Source organism: Pteropus vampyrus, unplaced genomic scaffold, assembly GCF_000151845.1.
Source record: "Pteropus vampyrus isolate Shadow unplaced genomic scaffold, Pvam_2.0 Scaffold125, whole genome shotgun sequence".
NCBI classification, from domain to species: Eukaryota; Metazoa; Chordata; class Mammalia; order Chiroptera; family Pteropodidae; genus Pteropus; species Pteropus vampyrus.
Window position 1 is genome coordinate 1,454,510 of NW_011888906.1, and position 22,792 is coordinate 1,477,301.

Genomic DNA, 22,792 nt, shown 5'->3' on the forward strand with positions numbered 1-22,792 from the left:
GGCACATGTTTCTCAGGTGCCTGCTCTGTGCAAGGCCCAGGGCCAGGGGTGCTGGCAGGGGTGAGGGGTTGAGTGCCGATAGAAGAGTGGGCCCCAGGTGCCCTGTATGGCTAGAGGAATCCAGGGAGCAGGGAGAGGCCATCTGAGTCTGGAGTCACCCTTAGCAGTTTTGTGGATGAATGAAGTAAGATTCAAGCGGAACCGAAAAAGGTAGAGACATAAGGGACTTTCCAATCTAGAGAGGAACCAGGAGCAAAAGAGCTGAGTTAAGTTTGGGGGCAAGTGATGAGTTAAATTCTAGGAGCGGAGGGTGTGAACGGGAGAGCCTGGCTGGGCCTGAGAGCCAGGCTTTTTCCTTGTTCTCCAGCTACGGACGAATAGCCTAACCACCCCAGCCTTATTTTCTTTTCTTACTGGTGTTTTGTTTTTAAGGCCTATGTCCCCACTGTGTACTTGGAAGAATCGCATATGTAGGGATTGGTGACGTAGGTATGACGCATGTGAAAGCTGCTTTCACAGGGCCTGGCAAGTAGGAGGTGGCCAGAGACCCTTTCTTTTCCTTTTCTCTAAAGGACCGTGTGCACCACCACCCCTCCGCATGCGCACATATTTTCTTCCTTCCCTAGTACCGCAAGGTTTCGCGTGACCCGAGTCCTCCCTACTTCCCTCACTTCCTCTCCTGCCACTGTGTACTACCCTCCTGCCTTGTAGCCTTTGCGTTGGTTTTTCCCTTCTTCCTGGCCCTTCTCAGGCTGGTCTCTCCCTCCGCCTCGGGTCTCAGCCTAAATGTTGCCTCCGCAGAGAGGTTTTCAGGGGTCGCCATGTGTAAAGCAGCACCCCCGTCCCCAGTGCTTCTTCATAACCTGTAATTCTTTTATTTATTTGTTTATTCTTTATCTCTGGGCCCGTAATCTCTCTTGTTCATCGTGTTCTCAGGATTTAGGTAGTGATTGACGTGCAATAAATGAAGAAGCATCGCTCGTGAGGTGAAATTAATATCTGTCCCTGGGTATTAAGGAAGATAGAGGGACCTGGGTTTTCTGCTTTTTTCCTTAACTCTTATTTTTAACCCTAATTTTTGTTTTCTCTCTGATTAGTCCCATCATCAAAAACATTTAACCGTGTAGAGTCTGTGGCATACCTAGCCATATTCAACATGGAAAAATACTCCTATTTAGGAAGTCTGCAGGACAAACTGATGATTTTATGCACATTCGGTTCAAATCACATTATTACAATAATCTGTAACTAGCAAAGACTTCCCTGTCTTGGGCAGTTGCCTGCTGCTTCCATGTTGTAGTCAGCGTCCATGTGATTCCAGGGCCACAGCGTATCTGGACATACCCTCGAGGTTCCTGGTTAACAGGATTTGACATGAGCTTTTAAAGGGCATGTAATTCTGAAGACTCTTCTAGTGAGCAGCAGTTCTCCAGGATGCTTGTCTCAGCACATTTCACCTGACTCCCCAAACAACACAAAGCCCAGAAAACGCCAGGGTCCCTATTGTTGGGAAGATGACATACACAGACATCCTGACTTCTCCTTGGTTCCTCCTGGCTTCTGTTGGTTTAAATGTACAGAGAATCCTGGCTTCTGACTGTCAGAAGTAAGACATAATTATATGGGTAGGGATTTTAAAAGAGGGAGGAGAGCCTTGAAGAGAGGTTTTCCCTTTTTTAGTTCCTGGGAAAATTATTCTCAGCAGGTTTATTCAATAAAAGTATTCTCGCCACATACTTTGCACTGTAATGACTTACAAATTGCATGCTAATTTTGCCACAGTTAAATCATTCCAGGCTTTATCTTGGAAAAAGAAAGATGGACTCCTTGTAACGAAACAGTATCCACAGGACTTGATATCTGAAACAGAGTATTTCCCTGACATTTGAAACTCATTTAAAGATTTGTACAAAGGGAGGTAAAGCGCAGGAATGAACCTGTGGGGTACTTGATCCTAAAACACTGGGTAAGCACATAGACAGTGGAAGTGCGAGATTGCCATTGATTCTTCTGCTAACTGTGCTGGAAGCTTCTGGGGCAAGCTTATAAAGAGAGACTCCTGCTGAGAATTCCTCTCAGCTGTTCTTTAAACCAGCGGTTCCCAAACTTAGCCCATGAATTTGCCAGAACACAGCTTACAGCCAGCAGAAACCAGAGATGGTGACAGAGGGGGTGTCATGGTGTGTTTTGCTCTCCCCTGCTTCGCTGTGTCTTAGACACCCACAGATTCTGCCATACGCCCATTTATCCTCTCTCTCTCTCTCTCTCTCTGCCTCCCTGCCCGCTCCGTCCCCTTCCCAGTCATCCTTTCTGCTGTTGGAGAAGTTGGAGGACCTGGGCTCAAGTCCCATGCCTCTGCCACTAACTTGCAGTGTGGTCCTGAGCACCATGTTTTGCTTTACTTGTCCTCTCTGTCCTCTTTGAGTGGGGTTTATAGGCTCTCCCCTACTGACTCATGGAAGCCCTGGTTTTTTCAAGGCTGGCTTACATGTTGTCAAATTCAAATGAGATGTCTGAGTGGGTTTTTGTTGGTTGGTTGGTTGGTTGGTTTGGTAGTAAATTTAGAAATTTAAGACACACCTGTGATGGAGGCATTATGGTAACATAGAAGGCACGTGAACCTTGAGGGTCAGACAGCTCAAGGTTAAATCCCAGTTCTGCCACACACGAACCCTGTTCCTTAGGGAGATGCCGTGCCCTGTGTATGTGCTAGCTTTCACGGTAGCTTTATTAGACGGTCATTTTGAAGATTAGTGAGATTGTTCGTAAAAACCTGGTACATGCTCGTTTGTTAAGGCCGACCTGACACACCGTCAGTTTCTCCTTTGTGGGCAGAGCTCTGGCCTGAGATCCTTGGATTCGTATCAGACCTATCAGTTAGCTGTGCATTCTTGAAAAAAAAAAAAAAATCCCTTTAACTATTTCTCCAGCCTTAGTTTCCCCCGCTAAAATGACCTGCAGTTTTTAGGATCCTTCTCCAACAGTCTGATCTGTTTTATAGGCTCTTAGGGGAAAATTTCGTTTTGCTGATGTTTGTGTCTCCCTCATTTCTACTTACCTGTCTCTTCCTTCCATGGTTTAAATTTTCCCCTGGCTTTAGAAGAAAACAGAAATCGACCTTTTCTTAATGATTGAGCAGTTCCCACCCTTGACCACAGACAGTAACTGTGACCCTTGTTGGGGCTCTGAGTCATGTCCCCTTTTATTAAAGTGAGAGGGATTCCTATTGGTTTCATAGCAGCTTCTTTTATGACTGTCTCCTTCCATCAGCGAGGGGCAGCTCGCTGCCTGTCAGGTACAGATTAGAAATGGCATCCACATGCTCATTTGGAGGCCTGCTGAGAGAGATAGAGGCACAGGGAAAGGTGTTGATTCCGTAGTGTTCTCGAAGACAGATTAACATTTAAAGTGAGGATGTGGCTGGGGGAGGGGAAAAGGCACACACGACCCTGCAGAAATGGCACCTTGACGCCAAACGTACCGCCTCCTCGTGTATCTTTGGAGGTGAATCTGTTTATTTTAGCAGCCCCCAAACAGGCTTGTGCTACTGTGAATTGCAATCTGTTCTACTTAATGTGCCATTCACTGAATTACTGTATCTAAGTTTTTATTCTAGTCCTCTCTCATGGAATGAACAAAACAAAACCTTTCAGGGTATCTTTTTTTTTTTTTTTTTAACTCTTTCGAATCGCATTTGGAATTCACTGGACTAGCTATAGTGTTCCCCACACCCTTTATTTTAATGTTTCTTCAATTTATAAGGAAAAGACATGCCAGAAAGCTAGATGACCTTATATTTAGTGCTGCCCATTTGCAGTATTCCCAAATATGGCATTAAAAAAAAATCCCATCTATTTGCTCATAAGGTAATGCCAGAGAAGGTCTATAACCAAAGACTTTTTCCTTCTTCGAACTGTGGAAGGGATCACAGGCTTAGAGCCAAACTTGCATGGGTTTTGATCCTTTCTCCAACATGTACTCAGCCATGAGCTTTGTGAGATTTCACTTCTTTAGTAAAGCCTCAGTTTTCCATTTGAAAAGTGGAAATAGAAATAGTTCTTACCACTTGGGATTTAAGGAAAAATGAGAGATCCGTGAAAGTGCTTAGCGTAGAGCCTGGCACACAGCAAGGACTCGGAATTTTGCTATTGTTATTTCATTTATGCCGCCTATCTCTTGCCAGAGTGAAAGGCCTAGAAATCGTGTTCCACTGAAGTCTCTAACAGAAGCCCAGTGACGGTCATTTGACGTCTGTCTCAATTTTTCCATCTGTGAAATCTGAAACTGATGTTTGCTGCACATACCCAACACAGGGCATATACAGCAAGTGAGGTTAATGCAGATGCTCTGCTTTGAGAAGTAAAAAGTGTCGTATGCAGATGTTGAATTGTCATTGCTTCACCAAAACAGTCACCTTCACTGTTCTCAAAGGTGAGAGTTGAAAGATTTGTAGACTTCCTTTAAATCCGAACTCTCCTGTCTTATTTCAAATACAATTCAACGTACACATAGATTTTCACTCTGAAATTTTGTAAAGTAAGGTATGTTTGCATATCTTACTTAAGGAGCTTACTGGGTTTTTGCAATTTCTCTTTAACCTTTATTAGTCATATTCCCATTTTAAGAGCATCCGATTTACATGCCCAGATTGTGTTACAATAGCCCGTCTGGTACAACAGCAGATCCAGGAATTGGCTCTTTCTTACAGGGAAGTTTAATTTATTGATGAAAAGATGAACTAATTGTCAGTGCTGATCATCACGTCCTGTTGAGATGACAGTTCTTCACTCCTACTTGAGGCGTTTCTCACAGTGGCACTCCTGCCTGTTAGTTAACAGCGTCAGTCTATCCGTATACCTGTGTACAGGCAGAAACCTGTTACATCTAGTTATGAAGGTGCATCAGTCCTAGATTTGCAAATTATCAAAGCTAAAAGGAACTTTCGAGAACACCAGATCAGGAAAGACAAAGGTAAAAGCCCACTACCACTCCCCATCCTACAATCAGTGCCCACATTGCTGATTTCAGTGTTCTTCCCCGCCAAGTTCTAACTTGTCTTCGGACCCCTTTTCTAATATAGTACTTTATAGCTAGCTATTCCAGTGGATTAGAGTCGACCTTCAGAACAAACCCTCTTAACCTTCCCCGGTTCACTTCAAACTTCTTATTTCCAAGCAGTGAAGCTAAAGCCAAAAAAAAAAGTTAAATAACTTGCCTGAGGGCACTAGGAAGTTAGTATTAGAGCTGGGATCTGATCCCATGATTGATATACCCTGTCCTGCCTTGGCAGAGGAACTTGTTTGTAGAATTTATAAATCATGGTTCAGAAAAGTCCCAGTATCTGACTTAAATGCTTCTTATACTACTATCACAGGGTCTCTTTAGTGGGCAAGGGAGGTTGGGTACCTTCTTTAGAATGGGATATTTGTTGCCTATTAGTTCAGTACCCCTGTACTAAGGAGGTTGGGCTGCAGGTTTGGTCTTTGCATGGGCCAGATGGCTTCACTCTGTTCTTTCCCTAGTCACTTTCGAATTGTATCTCATTGGTCAAATGTCATGATTGAGTTCCTCTCTACCACTAGTGAAGCAAATCCACTCGTATATTACTAGTGCATAGTCATTAAGCGTATTCTAAATCAGACTCCTTCAGTTCTTTTGGAACCTTTTATAAGGGAAGTAATAGAGTGGAGAGAAGTTTGTGATGATTTATATTTTAATTCCTAAAAACTTATTGCTTTAATATTACTTCTCCAGAGACTGAATCCTACTAGATTATCATGAGTTGAGCTGTACCAGCAGCCATTTTGGACTTTCAGATACCTTTAAAAGTTCCTTCAGGTGTCTAGTTCTACTTCCTCACACAGATATCCTAAGAACCGTGTCAGGTTCTTATCTCAAGATCTGCCACTCGCTTTTTGTTTTTGTCTAGTATCTCAGAACCCCAGAAAAGGAGCCAAAAATCATTAATCCATTTATAATAAGTTGGCCCTGTCCATGGAAGACGGGGGTGGATAATAAAGGCAGTATGCCATCCCACTTCTTTTTTTGAAACAGACTGAAACTTGAGAAGATGTTTCTAAAAAAAACCGAACCCAAACTTTCTTATTTTCCATCAGAATGATACATTATCATCCTGCTTCTTTTATTCCCCTTCAAACACAGAGTGCACATTTGTGTTCAGCTTCCCTGAATGTACTCAACAGTAAATATTCCAAGCCACAGAATTCGAACAGGCTAGATAAGGTGCTATCCTGACAGCCGTCACCTTCTCTGTCTGCTAGTTTCTATGATGCGTCTGAAACTGTCAGGGCAGAAACTTCATCATGGAAACCAATCTGTTTCATCTTCGTGCGTGTTCAACGCAGTGAGGGCGATGCCTTTCTTGGAGATGAGCTATAGTCGTATCTCAGATCTGCATTTGAAAATTTCACTTTCAAATTACGTGACCGTATGTCTAAAAGTAGAATGTTGAATTGAACATTGTTAGAGACACCTGTGTACAGGCAGAAACCTGTTACATCTAGTTATGAAGGTGCATCAGTCCTAGATTTGCAAATTATCAAAGCTAAAAGGAACTTTCGAGAACACCAGATCAGGAAAGACAAAGGTAAAAGCCCACTACCACTCCCCATCCTACAATCAGTGCCCACATTGCTGATTTCAGTGTTCTTCCCCGCCAAGTTCTAACTTGTCTTCGGACCCCTTTTCTAATATAGTACTTTATAGCTAGCTATTCCAGTGGATTAGAGTCGACCTTCAGAACAAACCCTCTTAACCTTCCCTGGTTCACTTCAAACTTCTTATTTCCAAGCAGTGAAGCTAAAGCCAAAAAAAAAAGTTAAATAACTTGCCTGAGGGCACTAGGAAGTTAGTATTAGAGCTGGGATCTGATCCCATGATTGATGTACCCTGTCCTGCCTTGGCAGAGGAACTTGTTTGTAGAATTTATAAATCATGGTTCAGAAAAGTCCCAGTATCTGACTTAAATGCTTCTTATACTACTATCACAGGGTCTCTTTAGTGGGCAAGGGAGGTTGGGTACCTTCTTTAGAATGGGATATTTGTTGCCTATTAGTTCAGTACCCCTGTACTAAGGAGGTTGGGCTGCAGGTTTGGTCTTTGCATGGGCCAGATGGCTTCACTCTGTTCTTTCCCTAGTCACTTTCGAATTGTATCTCATTGGTCAAATGTCACGATTGAGTTCCTTTCTACCACTAGTGAAGCAAATCCACTCGTATATTACTAGTGCATAATCATTAAGCGTATTCTAAATCAGACTCCTTCAGTTCTTTTGGAACCTTTTATAAGGGAAGTAATAGAGTGGAGAGAAGTTTGTGATGATTTATATTTTAATTCCTAAAAACTTATTGCTTTAATATTACTTCTCCAGAGACTGAATCCTACTAGATTATCATGAGTTGAGCTGTACCAGCAGCCATTTTGGACTTTCAGATACCTTTAAAAGTTCCTTCAGGTGTCTAGTTCTACTTCCTCACACAGATATCCTAAGAACCGTGTCAGGTTCTTATCTCAAGATCTGCCACTCGCTTTTTGTTTTTGTCTAGTATCTCAGAACCCCAGAAAAGGAGCCAAAAATCATTAATCCATTTATAATAAGTTGGCCCTGTCCATGGAAGACGGGGGTGGATAATAAAGGCAGTATGCCATCCCACTTCTTTTTTTGAAACAGACTGAAACTTGAGAAGATGTTTCTAAAAAAAACCGAACCCAAACTTTCTTATTTTCCATCAGAATGATACATTATCATCCTGCTTCTTTTATTCCCCTTCAAACACAGAGTGCACATTTGTGTTCAGCTTCCCTGAATGTACTCAACAGTAAATATTCCAAGCCACAGAATTCGAGCAGGCTAGATAAGGTGCTATCCTGACAGCCGTCACCTTCTCTGCCTGCTAGTTTCTATGATGCGTCTGAAACTGTCAGGGCAGAAACTTCATCATGGAAACCAATCTGTTTCATCTTCGTGCGTGTTCAACGCAGTGAGGGCGATGCCTTTCTTGGAGATGAGCTATAGTCGTATCTCAGATCTGCATTTGAAAATTTCACTTTCAAATTACGTGACCGTATGTCTAAAAGTAGAATGTTGAATTGAACATTGTTAGAGTCTTGAAGTTCTGCAGAAAGAGGGAAAAATGGGGTTCGGCATTGCTCTCTTGGGTCCATCCTTTAGAGACAACAATATATAGAGAAACTGGAAGATACGGTATGTACCTTCCTGGTTCAACGAAGATGAGATTGTGGGGAAGCGTGTGAAAGAGGAAAACTCGCCGGAGGCATTTCTGACCTAATTGGAGAAACTTAATTTCACTGAGCTCCATTCTTAAGCCTTTCTGCACTCCTGTGTAGCATCTTCCTTTATTCTCTAGACGGCTCTGAAATCTGTACCTATACAAACATGGTAGTACGAAAAGAGCGGACTTGGGTTTGAATCCCAGGTCTGCCGCCCACTAGCCTGAGTCAGTTTCCTCGTCTAAAATGGCGGTGATAATCCCTACCTCCCAATATTTGTGAGGAATAAAGGAGTCAATATACATAAAGCACTTAGTGCTAAGCCTGACACAGAATAAGCCCTCAGTAAACTCTGTCTGCTCCTTCTAGGTGGATAGATGGTAGTAGCAATGGTTATTATTCAGACTGCCTCACGCGATGCCTGGTGTGTAGTGATCAATCAAAAATAATATGATCTGCTGATAGCTAGGATCTAATAAGCAAAAATATATATACTTCATTCTGTTCTTTCTCTCTTTTAGGGATAGTGATATCCCACTATTGTGCTCTCCCACCGAAGCCAAGTCGACTTTTCTGTGCTTTTATCCATATCATTAATCCCTTAGCCGGGAATGTTCTTTCCAGCTTTCAAACACCTTTAGAATCCAGCTCAAATGTTACATTTCTCTTGAACTCTCCTGACTTCCCTAGACAGACTTAGTCTGTCATTCTTGTGGGTTCCCATGGCGCACAGTAAGGTCTGAGAAGTCCTTTATAATAGCCATTGCTACACTTAAAAAACAAACAAACAAACAAACAATTTGTTCATATTTGTTAACCTCATTAGACTGTAATCTCCTTGATTATGTGAACTGTTTTATTTATCTTTGCTGCCCCCAGCACGCCACATACTAGCTGGCCCATAGTTAGATATTCAGGAAATCTTCATCAGGTAGATGAATGAATGTATTTACCATTCCAAGTTCTCGTGTTTACAAACTTGAGAAGTTTGAGGGTTTTGTCTCATCTCTCTCCTCTCCTCTCTTCTCCTTTGCTCTCTTCTCTTGTCTTCTGATCTGATCCGATCTGCTTCTGATATACTTTCCCATCTGATCTACTTCTCACGTAGACGGATTCTGTGGTCTCCCAGCTGTGCGTTCTGCTTGACTCTCAGAGCTTTAACGCAGTGTGTCCATCATACCGGTGTTTGTGTGTTCTTGTTCATGACGTTTTCCTGCACAGTGTAGTCTGGAGCTCATCACATCTCACATCCCGGCCAGCATTCAAGCCCCTGCTCCCCACCAGCGAGCCCTCCAAGGCACTGTCCTCACTATTTCCTGATGCTTCCCCCTTCTACCCCATCCCCACGAGTCAGCACACACAGCTCATTAAATAGTGCTGAACTTCAGCCTGCGTTTTTTAAATCCTGTTTGATAAATACTTTTCAAGAGCCTACTATGTAAAAAAAGACCAGAGAAGGTGCTTTCTAGGACACAGAGATGAGTAAAACACAACTCTTGTTTTCAAGGAACCAACACAGGAACGAGGCACACATCTGAATAACTGTTAGAAGACAGGCCCTGGGAGGTGCCGTAAAAGACATACGAATCCCAGGCTTCGGAGTTTTAAGGGCTGAAAAATCACATTTAGTTGGAAAAGTTTTCCAGTTGGAAAGTTTTGAGAAGTTTTCAAAGATCTCAGGAAAAGTTCTATAAGTAATCACATTTTAGCCTTTATAGTATGATAGAGATTGGGGGTGAGTGGGGAGAGTACCAACATTACACGCAAAGACGAGGAAGCCAGAAAAGGGGGGACAGCACTGTTTGCACTATGTGTGTGGGTGGCGGACCAGTGAGCAGGAATTATGAGCACCGTGGGGCGTTTCACACCAGGCCTCAGACCACCGGAAGGCCTTCATTCTTAAGGCGTTCGTTCTGCTGCGTCTGCCCATCAGGAGCCTGGAAATCTTACTCAGAAGTCACTTCTCTCCAGGTACCCTAACATCTTAGCCAACCCTGATCAGCACCCACCTCTTATAATTATTTTTAACTTGCGAGTGTACTGTACCCCTTTACTTTTTGGGCATCGCTTGTGTCCTTTTGCCCTCCCCAGACATTCAGCTCCTTGGTGACTGAGACCAGGGCATCCCTGATCTTCATTTTCATTCTTTTTCTGCCTTGACTCAGTGCTCAGAATGACGTCCTTGCCACGAGGCGCTAAGCAGGGCTGGGATTGAACACTCTGCGTCATGTTACTCATTTCCATCTCAGAGCTGAATCAGACAGGATTCCTGTCCCCAGGGAGTCCGTACTCTGGCATCCGGTAATTATGTAATTACCAGATTATGTACTTGCTTAACCTCTGTGTGCTTTAGATTCTAATTTCTACAATGGGATTAATAATCCCTTCCCTGCTCACTCTCAATTCGGTAGGAAGGCCCATATATATAATAACACTTTAAACTCTCCAGCATTTCAGAAATGTAAAGTGTTAGCAGCAAACGCTTTTTGCATGAGTGGAAGTCGGGAGTCATTTTCTTTCCTGTGCCCCCAGCTGCTAAACTAGGAGTCCTGGAGCAGGAAGTTACGCCTGTGAGTAAATGAGACACCAAGGAGGCTCTTCTGTTTTTAAACTCCTTGAACATCAGTCCAGTGCTACCTCGTGAGCGTCAGTCCTGACTACCTCGTGAACATTAACACTGTTACCAGATTACCAAGGAATTTTCTACTAAACGAAGCTCGGAATTAGTGGTGGTGATTTGCCAGGCGGTACAGGGACTGGCAAGTCTGGCAGCCGTCTTTTCCTCATAGACAGGCCTTGAGGAGCACGATGAAAAGTAGCCTTGTGTTGCTACAGGCTGGCCCCCTGGGCAAATAAGAAAGTGCATTATCTGCGTCTAAATAGTCTCTGAAGGATTCTTGTTGGAGATTGATGACCATAGTGGTAAGTCCTTCGAGTTTGGAAGCATGGAAAGCAGGGTCCCAAGGGCTTCTCTCAGTGACAGGAGCCTGAGTTGTCAGAGGGAACTATGGTCATAAAACTGCTGACAGAATTAAGAAATGGATTGTTGTCATCAGAAGCATGTATTAAACACCTGTCTTCTTCGGGCAGTCTGCGAGTCATGCAGAACGAGCCCCTCACCCAGTTCTTGCTCCTGAGAGCTGACAGCCCAAAACAGAGATGTCTTCTTCCCTTCATTCACTGCATGGATGTTTACTGAGCTGGGGATATGAAGACAAAATTCAGTCCCTGCTTTCACAGAGCTCGCTGTCTACCCTTATGAATAGAGGGAGTTCTAGAAACGGGGAATCGATGATGAAAATCGCTGTGACTATGATGTGTGAGAAGAGGTCGTGTCATGAGGTGGCTTGTTGAAGGTGCTCTCAGGAATTTTGGAAAGAAGGAGTCGTTAGCCTTAAATAATCAGGAAAGGCTTGGTGGTAGAGGTAGCTTAAAAATAGCGTTGGCTTGACAGGTACCCCAGAATCCCTAGGAAGGAAAAGTGTAAAGGCCTGAGATGAAGAGAAGAGCTCTCTTGGCAGTGGTGGTAATAATCCACTAGGTGAGAATATACTAAAAAGCCATTAAATCGTACACTTCAAATGTGTGAATTTATGGCATGTGAATTGTATCTCTAAGCTGTTTTTTTGTTTTGTTTTGTTTTGTTTTGTTTTGTTTTGTTTTAAAGAATCTACTAAAGAGGAATAGATATAGAGACAGTAAATCTGATAGGTTTGAGATTACAGAGGTTTAAGACTTCAATCATTTCTCCCTGGGCCTCTAGTCCATGAACAATGAGACTATAAGGAAGATATTAGAATAATGGGCGACATAGGAGACAGACCCAGGCGGAGCGCTTGTCTCCTGTTGTTGGAGTTGCCATTTTTTCGTGTATTATGGGCAGACGAGAAGCCTAGTTCTTCCTCCTCCGCTCACTGTCCAGCTTTTATTCCCAAACGTTTGTTCGTTTCTAGGACATGGTCCGGCGTGGAGAAATCATAGACAACGACATTGAGGATGAATTCTACCTCCGACGCCTGGACGCAGGGCTTTTTGTCCTCCAGCACATCTGCTACATCATGGCGGAGATCTGCAATGCCAGCGTCCCGCAGGTAGGGGGCGATGCCCCTAAACGGACCTGTCCATCCCTGCCTCCTTCCTTGCCACCTGCTTAAGTAGAGAGACTCAAAGAAAGAGTGGGTCACACTCTCCGTGAATTCCTTCACTCTATGTGGGCCCTCTTTTTCAGGGTTGGGAGTGAGGCGAATGCTTCCAATACAGTATTCTGGTGTCTGCCAGGACAAACGATGCTTTTTCTTTATCTCCCCACTCTTCCCCTTCTTTACTAGATCCGCCAGAGGGTTCACCAGATCCTAAACATGCGAGGAAGCTCCATCAAAATTGTCAGGCACATCATCAAGGGTGAGTTGGATGTCAGTCGTGTCTGGGGCTCCAAGGAATTCGGTGATGCTTTCTTTCTGAGTCTCTGTCAGTCTCCCTGGGATCTGGTGCACAGCATTCTCTGCCCTGTAAGCTTAAGTGCGTTGTCCAGTTCATTGCGTGTCCGGGTCATCTTTGTCAGAATACCATAGACGAACCTAGTTCCTCTCTGCCTCTGACCCTTCAGTTCCAGAATTTAAGAAACACATACCAAAGAAGGAGCAATGGAGCTTGGAAATGTTTGTTTAAAAAAATTTTTTTAAACACAAAACAAGAAAGAACCAAAAGATTTAATTCCAAACTGCATGTGTGGAAGGAAACTGCTTTTCTAGGGGGCGCAAAAAAAACAGGGAAATAACAAGAAATAATTGAAATTATGCAAGATGGCAGTGCATTTGAAGCAGTGTGGTGTCATAGCAAGAGCATGCCTACCTTCCAGTCCTAGCTCTGTCTTCTTCAGCTGTGTGAGCGTGATCTAGAAGAAAATTTGCAGAGGTTCATGAGATAATGCATGATAGCATCCAGTGTAGTGCCTGGCACACAGAAAGGGTTCAGTCAGGTGAGTTTCTCTCCTTCCCCCACCTACCCCAGGGAGTCTCTCAAACACTGTTGCATCTTTGGCTGGACCTGACTCAGCTGGAGTGGCTCCTGAGAGGCCTGCAGTCAGTGAGCAAGCTCTTGGTCACAAGACAGGGTGCCTGCACTGAGCCCCATCCTCAGGCCACTTGGCATAGACTAGCACACGTGGTGGGGAGAGGCCCGTATTGGACTCTGCAGTACTGAACACCAGAGTTCAGAAAGTCCGGACGGACTGGGTAACTGCAGGCAAATCATTTTCTCTCTCTCTGGCCCTTATTCTGCCCTTTCTAGGATGAGAGATTAGGCTAGAGGTACTCAACGGGTTTACCTGTAAGTGGCCTATAACTTGCATTACAGGTGGGAGATGAAATGTGAAGGTAAATGATACATGTAGTAAAGTGAAGAGAAGTTAAGAGCCTTAAGCTCTGGAATCCAGCTTCTGGAACTGAATCTTGGCTCTGCTTTTTACTGTGGCACCTCAAGCAAGACACCCCATTGCTCTCTGATCTCATAAAACGGGCGAGACGATTAAATGAGATAATATGTGGAAAATGTCTGACCCTTAATAAGTTCTCAGTAAATGTTAGCTCTAATGAGTATTATGAAATATTACGGTGATGATGATCATCATCATCATTATAGGTGAGGTATGGCTAACCTCCCAGGGAAAGCCTGGTGAGAGCAGTAGCATTGAGCCGGGTCTTCGAGGCTGGGACAGCGACATTCCAGAATGAAGGAACAGTGTGAGTGGAGGCATAGGGACTGGAGAGCACATGCTCAGCGTAGCCCTCCCAGGCAGGTGGAAATGGTGAACCCACTGTGCCCACTTCGCAGACGGAGCATGTGAGCCATTTCGCAAATGGAGCACGTGGGTCCATTGTCTTCTCCCTCAGAGAAAGAGGAATGAGGGAGGCTGTTCATGAACCTAGCCCAGCACCTTGCCTTCCACAGTGGCGTCCCGGGCGCTCCCTTCTTATTCGCAGTGTCGCGTGCGCATGAATTACTGCTCAGAGTGTCATGCCGCCTCCTCCCTAAGGTGTAGCTGTAGTGATTTGCCACTCCAGCCTTGAAATGCCATTTACTTTTTACACCCACTTGTTCAATTAGAACTTTTTATTACTCTCAGCTCTACTGTCTCGCATTTAGGCTTCTCCCCGCACGTCCATCTCTATCATCAAAACAGCGGTCTTCTGAGAAAGAAAAGATGTTTTTAGTGGATGCTGACTCTAGTAGGTGGAATCCTAACACATATACCTTAGGTTATTCAGAATTTTCAGTTGTTGTAAGCCAGCCTCTGTCTCCTTTGGATCATGGTTTATTCCTTTAATGCCTATTAAAGTGACGGGCACGTACTAGATGCTGAAGATATTTGTCGGCTAAGTGCCTGGGCAAGCGAGCACGTGAGCGAGTGGGTGAGCGGCCTGCACAGATGCTGTGTTCGTTGCCGCCACTCTCATTCCTCCCCCCTGTTGCTTTCTCTGCCTTCCTCCGGCCAGACCCTCAGACCCATCCCTGCAGAGCGGGGTCCAGCCCTTCGGCTCTCTCTCCATCACCCTTCACAGCCAATCCATTAGGAAACCTGCCAGTTCTGCCTCCAAACTCAATCTTGAATCCATTCACTTCTCTCCATCTGTTATTTCCCATCATTGTGCCCAGTTTATTTCCTTTCAAGCCCTTATCACAATTTGTAATTGTTTTTATTTATATCTTTGTTTATGCGTTTTTCGTGTCTCATACATTAAAATATAAGCTCCACGACGTAGGGACGTAGTGTGACTTGCTCACCATGTCTCCTCGGTACCTAGAGCAATGCCAGGCACACAGTGAGAACCCAGTGAGTTTTAAACGTTGTTGAATTAAACCCTACCCTCGTGTCAATTTAAATTGGCAAATGTTTACGGAGACTCTCCTTAGGGCTAGCAGTGCTATACACTGTGCTACTAAGGTGTCACCAACACCTGCCCTCATGGTGTTTATAGTCTTCTTGGGGTCATAGATGTATAAATGATCAACCATAACTCAAGCTAAATGAAATACACGCTCCCACAACCACTCAGCTGGCACTGCTGGGCGCCAGGCTATATCCTCGGTACTAGAGATACAAAGAAGAATAAGCAAGCACCCTGTCGCCGAGGCATTCACAGTCTGGTGGGGAAAGATTCTCTAAGCTAATTACAATGTGATAAGTGCTGTGCTGAAGTTGTGAACAGCGTGCCCAGGGAGTGGTAGGGACACAGGAATGGAGGCGCAGGCCATAGCATGGAATCCCAGAGGCAGAGGCTCCTTCCTCAGACTGGGAATGGCCTTCGCAAGGACTCTGGCCACATCAGCAGAGGCCAGGCAAGGATGTGGAAGCTGGAGCATTCGGTGGGGTTGGGAGCGTCTCTGGGCAAAGCTCCTGAGTTCCGTTGAGCACACGGTGAGTTCGGAGGTACAGGTCGTGGCTGCAGCAGACAATAGACATTCTCATTAGGGCTCAAGAGAGATGCTAGTTTGGACAATTTAAAGTCATTAGTGTGGTGGTGATATTTTAAAGCCAAGGAATTGATGCTATTGCCCAGGTCAAAGAGGCCCTCATTGGACACTGACCACTGGACGAAAAAAAAAAGTGCTCTCCGGATGGAAAGTTAAGGTTATAATAAAAGGTTCTCGACCTCCTTTCACTGGCGTGCCCCTCACCCTGGCTCACACCCACCTTGGGGAAGCCCATGCGCCTACACTGCTGTGTAGAGGGTCTGTGCTGTGGGGCCTGCCTCTCAGCAGCCCCTGGACATGGTGCAGCGAGCGCCCTCAGGACAGTGAGCAGGTTGTAAGAGGGGTGAGGGTGCCTTCTGCCTTCGGGCTGGCTGCTGGGCTGTGCTCAGGCCCATCTCTTAAAAGCCTTCACTCCCCTCCCCCCCACTTCCTCCACCCTCATTCCATCAAAAAGCACAAAAAAACAAAGCCTCATAAAGAAAACCAGCTCATCAGTCTGTCCTCTTTGATTTTAATTTTGTTTTTCAGTTCGAGTTGCTCCCCCCACCCCTTTTTTTAACATACTAATTAGATGCAAGCTTTTTTCTTTGATTTTATGGCCTACATATTTCCTAAGTTTTGCTGGCAGGATGACAGCTGATGTATCCCTTGAGGTCTCAGGAAAACGCTGATGAGGCAAGCCCAGCAGGGGCCTTTTCCCGGTATATTTCGGTCCCCTTTGTCACGATTGTCCTCCCTCCTTTTCCTTTGGGGGTGCCAGGAGAACTGGGAATAATTGATGGCTCGTTAAAGTCCCTCTTTATGCAGACTGTTTACTCGGTGCTCCCAAAGTATAGCCTTTTGTGGAACTGGCAGCAACTCTGGGCTTGAGGACTGGTGCCCACGTAGGGGACGATGGTCTCTGCTAGAGGACAGATCAGACCGTGTGCTCCGCAAGGGCAGTAACAGTCTTCCTGCCTTTTGTCTTCTGGTGCCTGGCCCATGACTGGCACAGAGGAGGGACTCCGTTAAAGCTTATTGGGGGCGCCTGCTACGGTGCTGCTTCAGGCTTCTTTGTGCTGTTCTAGAAATCCGGACCACAGTGGGTAAGAGTGGCCGCTCCCGAGCACATCCTCTGTGCCAGGCTTTTAATGTGTATTATGTGGTTCTCACAACAGCCCGAGAAAGCAGGATTACAGTCTCCACTTTGCAGATAAGGAAACCAGTGCTCACAGAAGCTAAGGGACAATACCCAAGTCACTCTTAATGTTGGAAACTGGATCCAAACTCAGAACTATGCACCGTCTTCCATCTGGCAGAAAGGAAAGCTCTAACTATATCGATTGGCTGATAACACTCCTATAGCCTTTTAAGAAAGAAAATTCAGGGTATTAGCCTTGACAGAGAACCCACTTGGCATCACAGGGTGGTAGGTGGGCACCTAAGACAAATGAGACACTTAGGAGGCCCTGTCCCCAGGGGTATACAATCCAATCACAGGTGAAATAACAAACCACAACACAAAGCAGAATGAAGTCAGTGCTAAGATATGGAGAGGATCAAGAAGGCACAGTTCATTCTGCTGAGTAGTAAAAGGGGCTTGAAGATCCAGGGAGGCTACCCAGAGGAGGTGCTTGCTTTTTCTTTTTTTTAATTGTAGTAAAATATATATGAGAGTTATCATTTTAACCATTGCAGCCATCACCATCACCCATCCACAGAACTCATTTTCATCTTGCAAAACTAAAACTCTGTGCCCTTTGAACCCTCAGGTCCTATTCCCTCCTTCCCCAGCCCCTCACAACCAGCCCTTTTGCATTCTGTCTCTCTGAAGTTCATGACTAAGTCAGGAGGTGGCTTCTTGAAGCAGCTGAAGGATCCCCCATAGGCAGATGCAGAAATTGAGTGATCGTCTCCGTGGACATGGAGTAGGAGCTGTGACCTGGGAACACTTTTTAGTATAAATACTTGTGCCAAGAGTTACCATGGAAGTTGCTGCCGATTCTCTAAGCGTTTTAGACACTGGCGAAAGTGTGGGAAGATTATGTGGGTGCTGGGATGGTTGGCAGAGGGAAGTTTAGAGGATTACTGCATCTATAAACTCTCTCCCTGGTGGTGAAAAGACTGAGCCAAAGACTTCACAATGCTTTCAGAAATTGGCTGCTGGCCCTTTGATTTGCTTGTGTTCTTTATGGCTTGAAATCTCTTAGAAGCTCAGAAACATGTATTTCCATATTGATTTGGGGCTCTCGGTGACCTGAGCTTTTGCTTCTGTGCTTTTAAAGCTGCAGAAGCTGATGGGATTGTATCTTTTGATTACATATGCTGGTGGGTGGGTGGGTGTGGGTGTGTGTGTGTGTGTGTGTGTGTGGGACTTGCACCAGGTCATGACTAGTATGGCCGCTGGGCATCTGGAGGTAGGAAAGGGTCCTGTCTGCACCACAGTGCCTTCATCTGTAAGATGGGGTTGCTTGCCTCAGAAGTTTCTGTGAGGATTAGACGAGGTACTGTGTGTAAAGTGCTCCCATGACGGCTGGCACGCAGCACATGCTTGATAACGTTCGCTCCCTTGACCGTTGTGATTATCTGAGCTAACCCCGTGATAAGTAGAACTGAGACGCACAGACTGTCATGAATTCTGGCTCTCTGTAACGTTGAGTAAGTTCGTAAATACCATGTTTGAGCCTTGGTTTCCTCCTCTGTGAGAATCAGACTTAAAGTGGATACCGCCCCTCAGGAAGGCCGAGGCGGGTATGCAGTCCACGGCTTTGGACAGAGTATGTGCTCAGTGAGTGGAGGTCCCTTCTTTCCCCCTCCTTGGCCTAATCCTTTCACCCGGAGCTGGCAGCAGCCTGGACTCAGGTGCAGGCAGGACCAGCACCCAGATCAGACTCCTTGGCACCTGGTTGCAGCGGTGGGGTGAGGTGTGGGGGCTGCTTCTCCAACCAGCAAAAACGGCCCAGTTAGCATGGTGAGCAAAGGGTAAGTTTCCTTCTCCTTGAAGAGGTTTTCGTTTTAATGTCATCTCTGATGAACTTCTGTTCTTTAGCCCCAGCGAAATGTTTTCCTTGAGCGACATATAACAGTAGACCTTCCATATTCATCCCTGTTGTTAAGGAATCTCTGTTCGTCCTGAAGGATGGTCCTTTCCCAGTTTCTGTTTCGTGATTATTTCTGTCTTCAAGGGTCTTCAGTGTGAGAATACTGGCGTTCCCCTTCTCCCGTTCCCTCTTCCTTCTGCAGTATTTAAAGGAGGGTGAGCATTTCGGTTTAAGGTCCCGGGATCTGAACCAGACTTGTGAGCACTGGCCCAAGTGTCTGCCCTGGAAGGCAGGTCTTCCCCATCCTCCAGCCCCGAGCTCCCCTCCCTCTTCGCTTTTAGCATAAACAGAACAGCTTGTATTCCATGTCTGAATAGTAAACCTGCTGTCTAAAGTTTGCTTTAATATTTATGTGTTCAGCGCTGCTGCCTGTCTTTGAGCTCCATCAAAGCCTTTGTTATTTGAAAATGCTGGGGAAGTAGAGAAGGGAGTCGGTATGGACACCACCATCTTTCTCACTTCACCCCGACTCATCCTCTTCCTCTCTCCCTGTTTCCCATCCCCCTTTCACTCTCCCCCAACCCTGTAGTTCCCCCTCCTAGCATCTCTTTTCTTCTGCATTCTCTCTTCCTCTCTTACACGCACCCTGAGAGAGAGGCGGGAGTGGGGAGGGGGTGACAGAAAGAGAAAGAGCGAGCGCAAAGAGAACTCTTTTCTAAGACCTCTGGGAGAAATCTGTTCAATATTTATAAACCGCTGTAGCAGCTGTAATAACCAGAGGTAGCTGGTACCACCAAGATCCGCTCCAAATAGGATTCTGCTCTGGAAAGAAAGACTGAGTAGGGGCAAGGGGCGGAGGGTGAGGGGCGAGGTGCACGCTTGGTTCCAGCCGCCTGGGGCAGTGGAGGAGCAGTGGGGGCTCATCAGACCCGGTTCTGGGCCTGGCTCCATGGCTGGCTCGCGGGGGGACCCCGGCCAGTCACCCGCCCTTCAGGGTTGCCGTAGTACATTTCTGAGAGCCCTCCCAGTGGCCTGGCATGAGAGTGTGTGGCCCCAGGGACCCGCTCCACATCTGTGGCCACCGAGGACGGTTGCCACAGGACGGTTCCTCTAGCGGCTTACCGTTTATGAGGACCTTACAGCCAGATGCTCTTCTGGGGCTGAGGTGCTTTGGAGTGCTCACAGAGCTGGAGTTTTCCCCGCAAAGGATGGGAAACAGGCAGGGTAGGACATGGCTTAGGTAAGAGGATGCCACTTTGGGGACCGGCTCCACCCTGATGGCTTTTCAGTGCCTTTTCACTACTCTCACGTGTCCTGGGGTTTGAGTTTCAGCTCCTCTACCGTTCTAGACTTGGGCGAGTCGCTTCTGCTCTCTCGAAAGTCTCAGTTTCCTCATCTGTAAACAGAGGTGGCGGGCTTTGCTTTGCAGAATAGCTGCAAAGGTTAAATGAGATAACGTGAACGTGTATAAACGCCTGGCACATAATCGGTGTTCGCTACACGTTAGTTTCCATTCCACTGCGTACAAGACAGCCCCTCTTCCAGACTGCACTAACTCCATTCACAGCCCGTTTCCAGAGAGCAGGTAACCTGAGTTTATTTCCTTCTTCCCCACAGGCAGAGTGACAGGGGACACTTGCCCACGGGATGGGTGCGCTGAACCAGAGTGGCATGTGTTTTTTCTAAGGCCTTGGCGGAGGCGATTCAGTAAGGGAGTTGATGCAGACTTCGGCTTCCTCTACTGTGTGCATCCCTAGAAAGAGATTAGGTCCCTCCAGGGAGGCTGACGTTACTTCGAAAATCACTGCCCCAAAGGATCAGAGTATTTCTCCACTTCCCTCCCTCCGGGGTCTGCTAGTACATTAGGAGAGCAAAGTGTTAGTTCAATCCATTAAGCCTCTTGCTTCCAGATCATGCCTCTGGGGGTATTAAATGATATAATGGTCATTTCTCTTTCTCCTGGGGCAGCAGCTAGATCATTCACATGTGAGCAGGAGATGCCACTCACATACAGCCCCACAGCCTTCTCCCGCGGCCCAGCTCCTGCTCTCCCATCACCCAGCCCTCCCCTTAAGGGGCCTTAATGGAAGGCATCACAACCATTTGCTGTTGGAGGTGATGGATGAGCCTTACAGAAGAGGCTGATTTCCGGGGGGAGACACGCAGCTGGCACATGTCTGAATCCCAAACCCCGTTTTCCAGCACGTGTCCAAAGTAATAAAGAGGAAGGAGGAAAAATGAAGAAATGGCAGGAGCAAGATTATGTCCCCAGCTCGGTGGGGGCGTGGGTGAGGTAGGAGGGAGGGGTGGCACACTTTCCTCCCTCTCCCCAGTCTTGTCGATTGGGATCTGCAGCTGTTTTATTATGCAAAAGCCTCTTACCAGAGAGTTCTCTATTGTTCTCTCTTAGGCTGCCCTGGTCAGGGAGCCGGGGGCAGATGTGCAGCAGTCATCCTAATCAGCTACTCTGTTTATTCACGCGCCAGACTGATAGTTGGCTCTCGGCCAGGCTCTGCTGGGAATTTAGCTGAAAGTCAGGCCGAGCCCCTACCTTAGTGAAGCTCCCAGTCAGACGGCAGAGAGGACCAGTAGAGGATGATCTGGAGGTCAGGCCTGTGATGGAGAAGTCCTTACCGTGGCCCACGGTCCCCACACAATCTGTGCTCTGCCCCCTACACTGGTTGTCCCTCTGCCACTCGCTCCCAGATACTCCACACTCATTGCCTTCAGATCTTTAATCAAATCTGTCTGTCTTCGTGAGGACTTCTGACAGCCACCCTGTATATTTTATTTACTTTTGGTTTTGTTTCCCCCGCTAAAAAGTGGGTTCCACAAGAGCAGAGAATTTCATGACCTTTGATCATGGACTTTATTCCCATTGCCTCTAATAGTGGTTCTCACACTTGAACATGCATCAGCATTCATTATCTGGAGGCCTCGTTCTGACTGCCTGCTGGGCCCAGTGCTCAGGGTGTCCTAGTAAGTAGGTTTGGGCAGACCCCAAAAACTGCGTTTCTAAGAAGTTCCTGCGTGATGCTGATGCTGATGCTGATGCTGCTGCTGCTGCTGCTGCTGCTGGTCCGGGCCCAGGCCCTGGGCACTGCTGGTCTGGAACAATGCCCGCCCACAGCAGGCACCCACTGCTTGTGTGTGAAGTGAATGCATGAGTGAATAAAGAGTGTGGCTGGGAGAGGAATGTGAGCTTGGGAAGGTGGGTTCGCCCTTTTCACTGAGGGCCTCAAATGCAAGGTATGAAGTGACCCAGCCACAAAGGGTCTCACGCCTCGGATTCACACCTAACCCCGTTTTTGTCTCCCCAGAATACGCAGAGAACATCGGGGACGGCCGGAGCCCAGAGTTCCGGGAGAGCGAGCAGAAGCGCATCCTGGGCTTGCTGGAGAACTTCTAGAGGCCCCCGCCCTGCGCAGCGTGGACTCCCCTCTCTCTGGGCCTCCCGCCCGCACACGGATTTTACACAGAGGAATGTGACTTTCGCACAAATTAAAGCTGATTTTTTTTTTTATTCCTGGGCTGGCTTTCTTTGTAGCAAAGTAGTACCCTCTAGCCCTTACCCACACATTCATAGTAGCTGTCCTGGGACACAACTGAGGAAGGTTGGTGGTTGGCCTCACTCTGCCAGTGACGAAACAAGCTCGACGTGATAAAGCGAGCCACTGTGGCTCCGCTGGTGGTATTGTCTGTGGTGAGGCTGTAACCGGGAGAGGGGAAGGCATGGACTAGTGACCTCTCTGGGGTTTCTGGCCCTGACAGAGAGCCCAGATGTGTAACACGAGGCATGTGGGTCAAGCAGAAGCACCCTGAGGAGGCGCCCATGGCCCTGAGGCCGGCCACCGAGAGCGCAGACCTCAGAGCAGCGTCCTGAACCCCGACTGCCCATCAGAACCACTCTGAGAGGAAAGGGGACTTAAAAATGCAACAGTGTTGGGCCCCACCCCAGGATGATGACATCGAGATCTCAGGGGCGGCCCAGGCGCTATTACTTTTTTAAGCTCCCAGGTGGGTCCCCTGTGTCAGGATGAGAGCCAGGC

The 22,792-nt window shown here is 46.6% G+C and overlaps 1 protein-coding gene across 1 annotated transcript in view; it reads left to right on the forward strand.

Annotated features, from left to right (window-relative positions):
- CTNNBL1 (catenin beta like 1) overlaps window positions 1-22,266 on the forward strand; it is a 141,320-nt gene extending 119,054 nt beyond the window's left edge. The window contains exons 14-16 of the mRNA XM_011366593.1: window positions 12,204-12,341; window positions 12,579-12,651; window positions 22,064-22,266. Of these exons, the coding sequence (XP_011364895.1) occupies window positions 12,204-12,341; window positions 12,579-12,651; window positions 22,064-22,152 (300 nt within the window). The 3' untranslated portion in view covers window positions 22,153-22,266. The remainder of the gene's footprint in view (window positions 1-12,203; window positions 12,342-12,578; window positions 12,652-22,063) is intronic.
- Window positions 22,267-22,792: the final 526 nt, after the last annotated feature.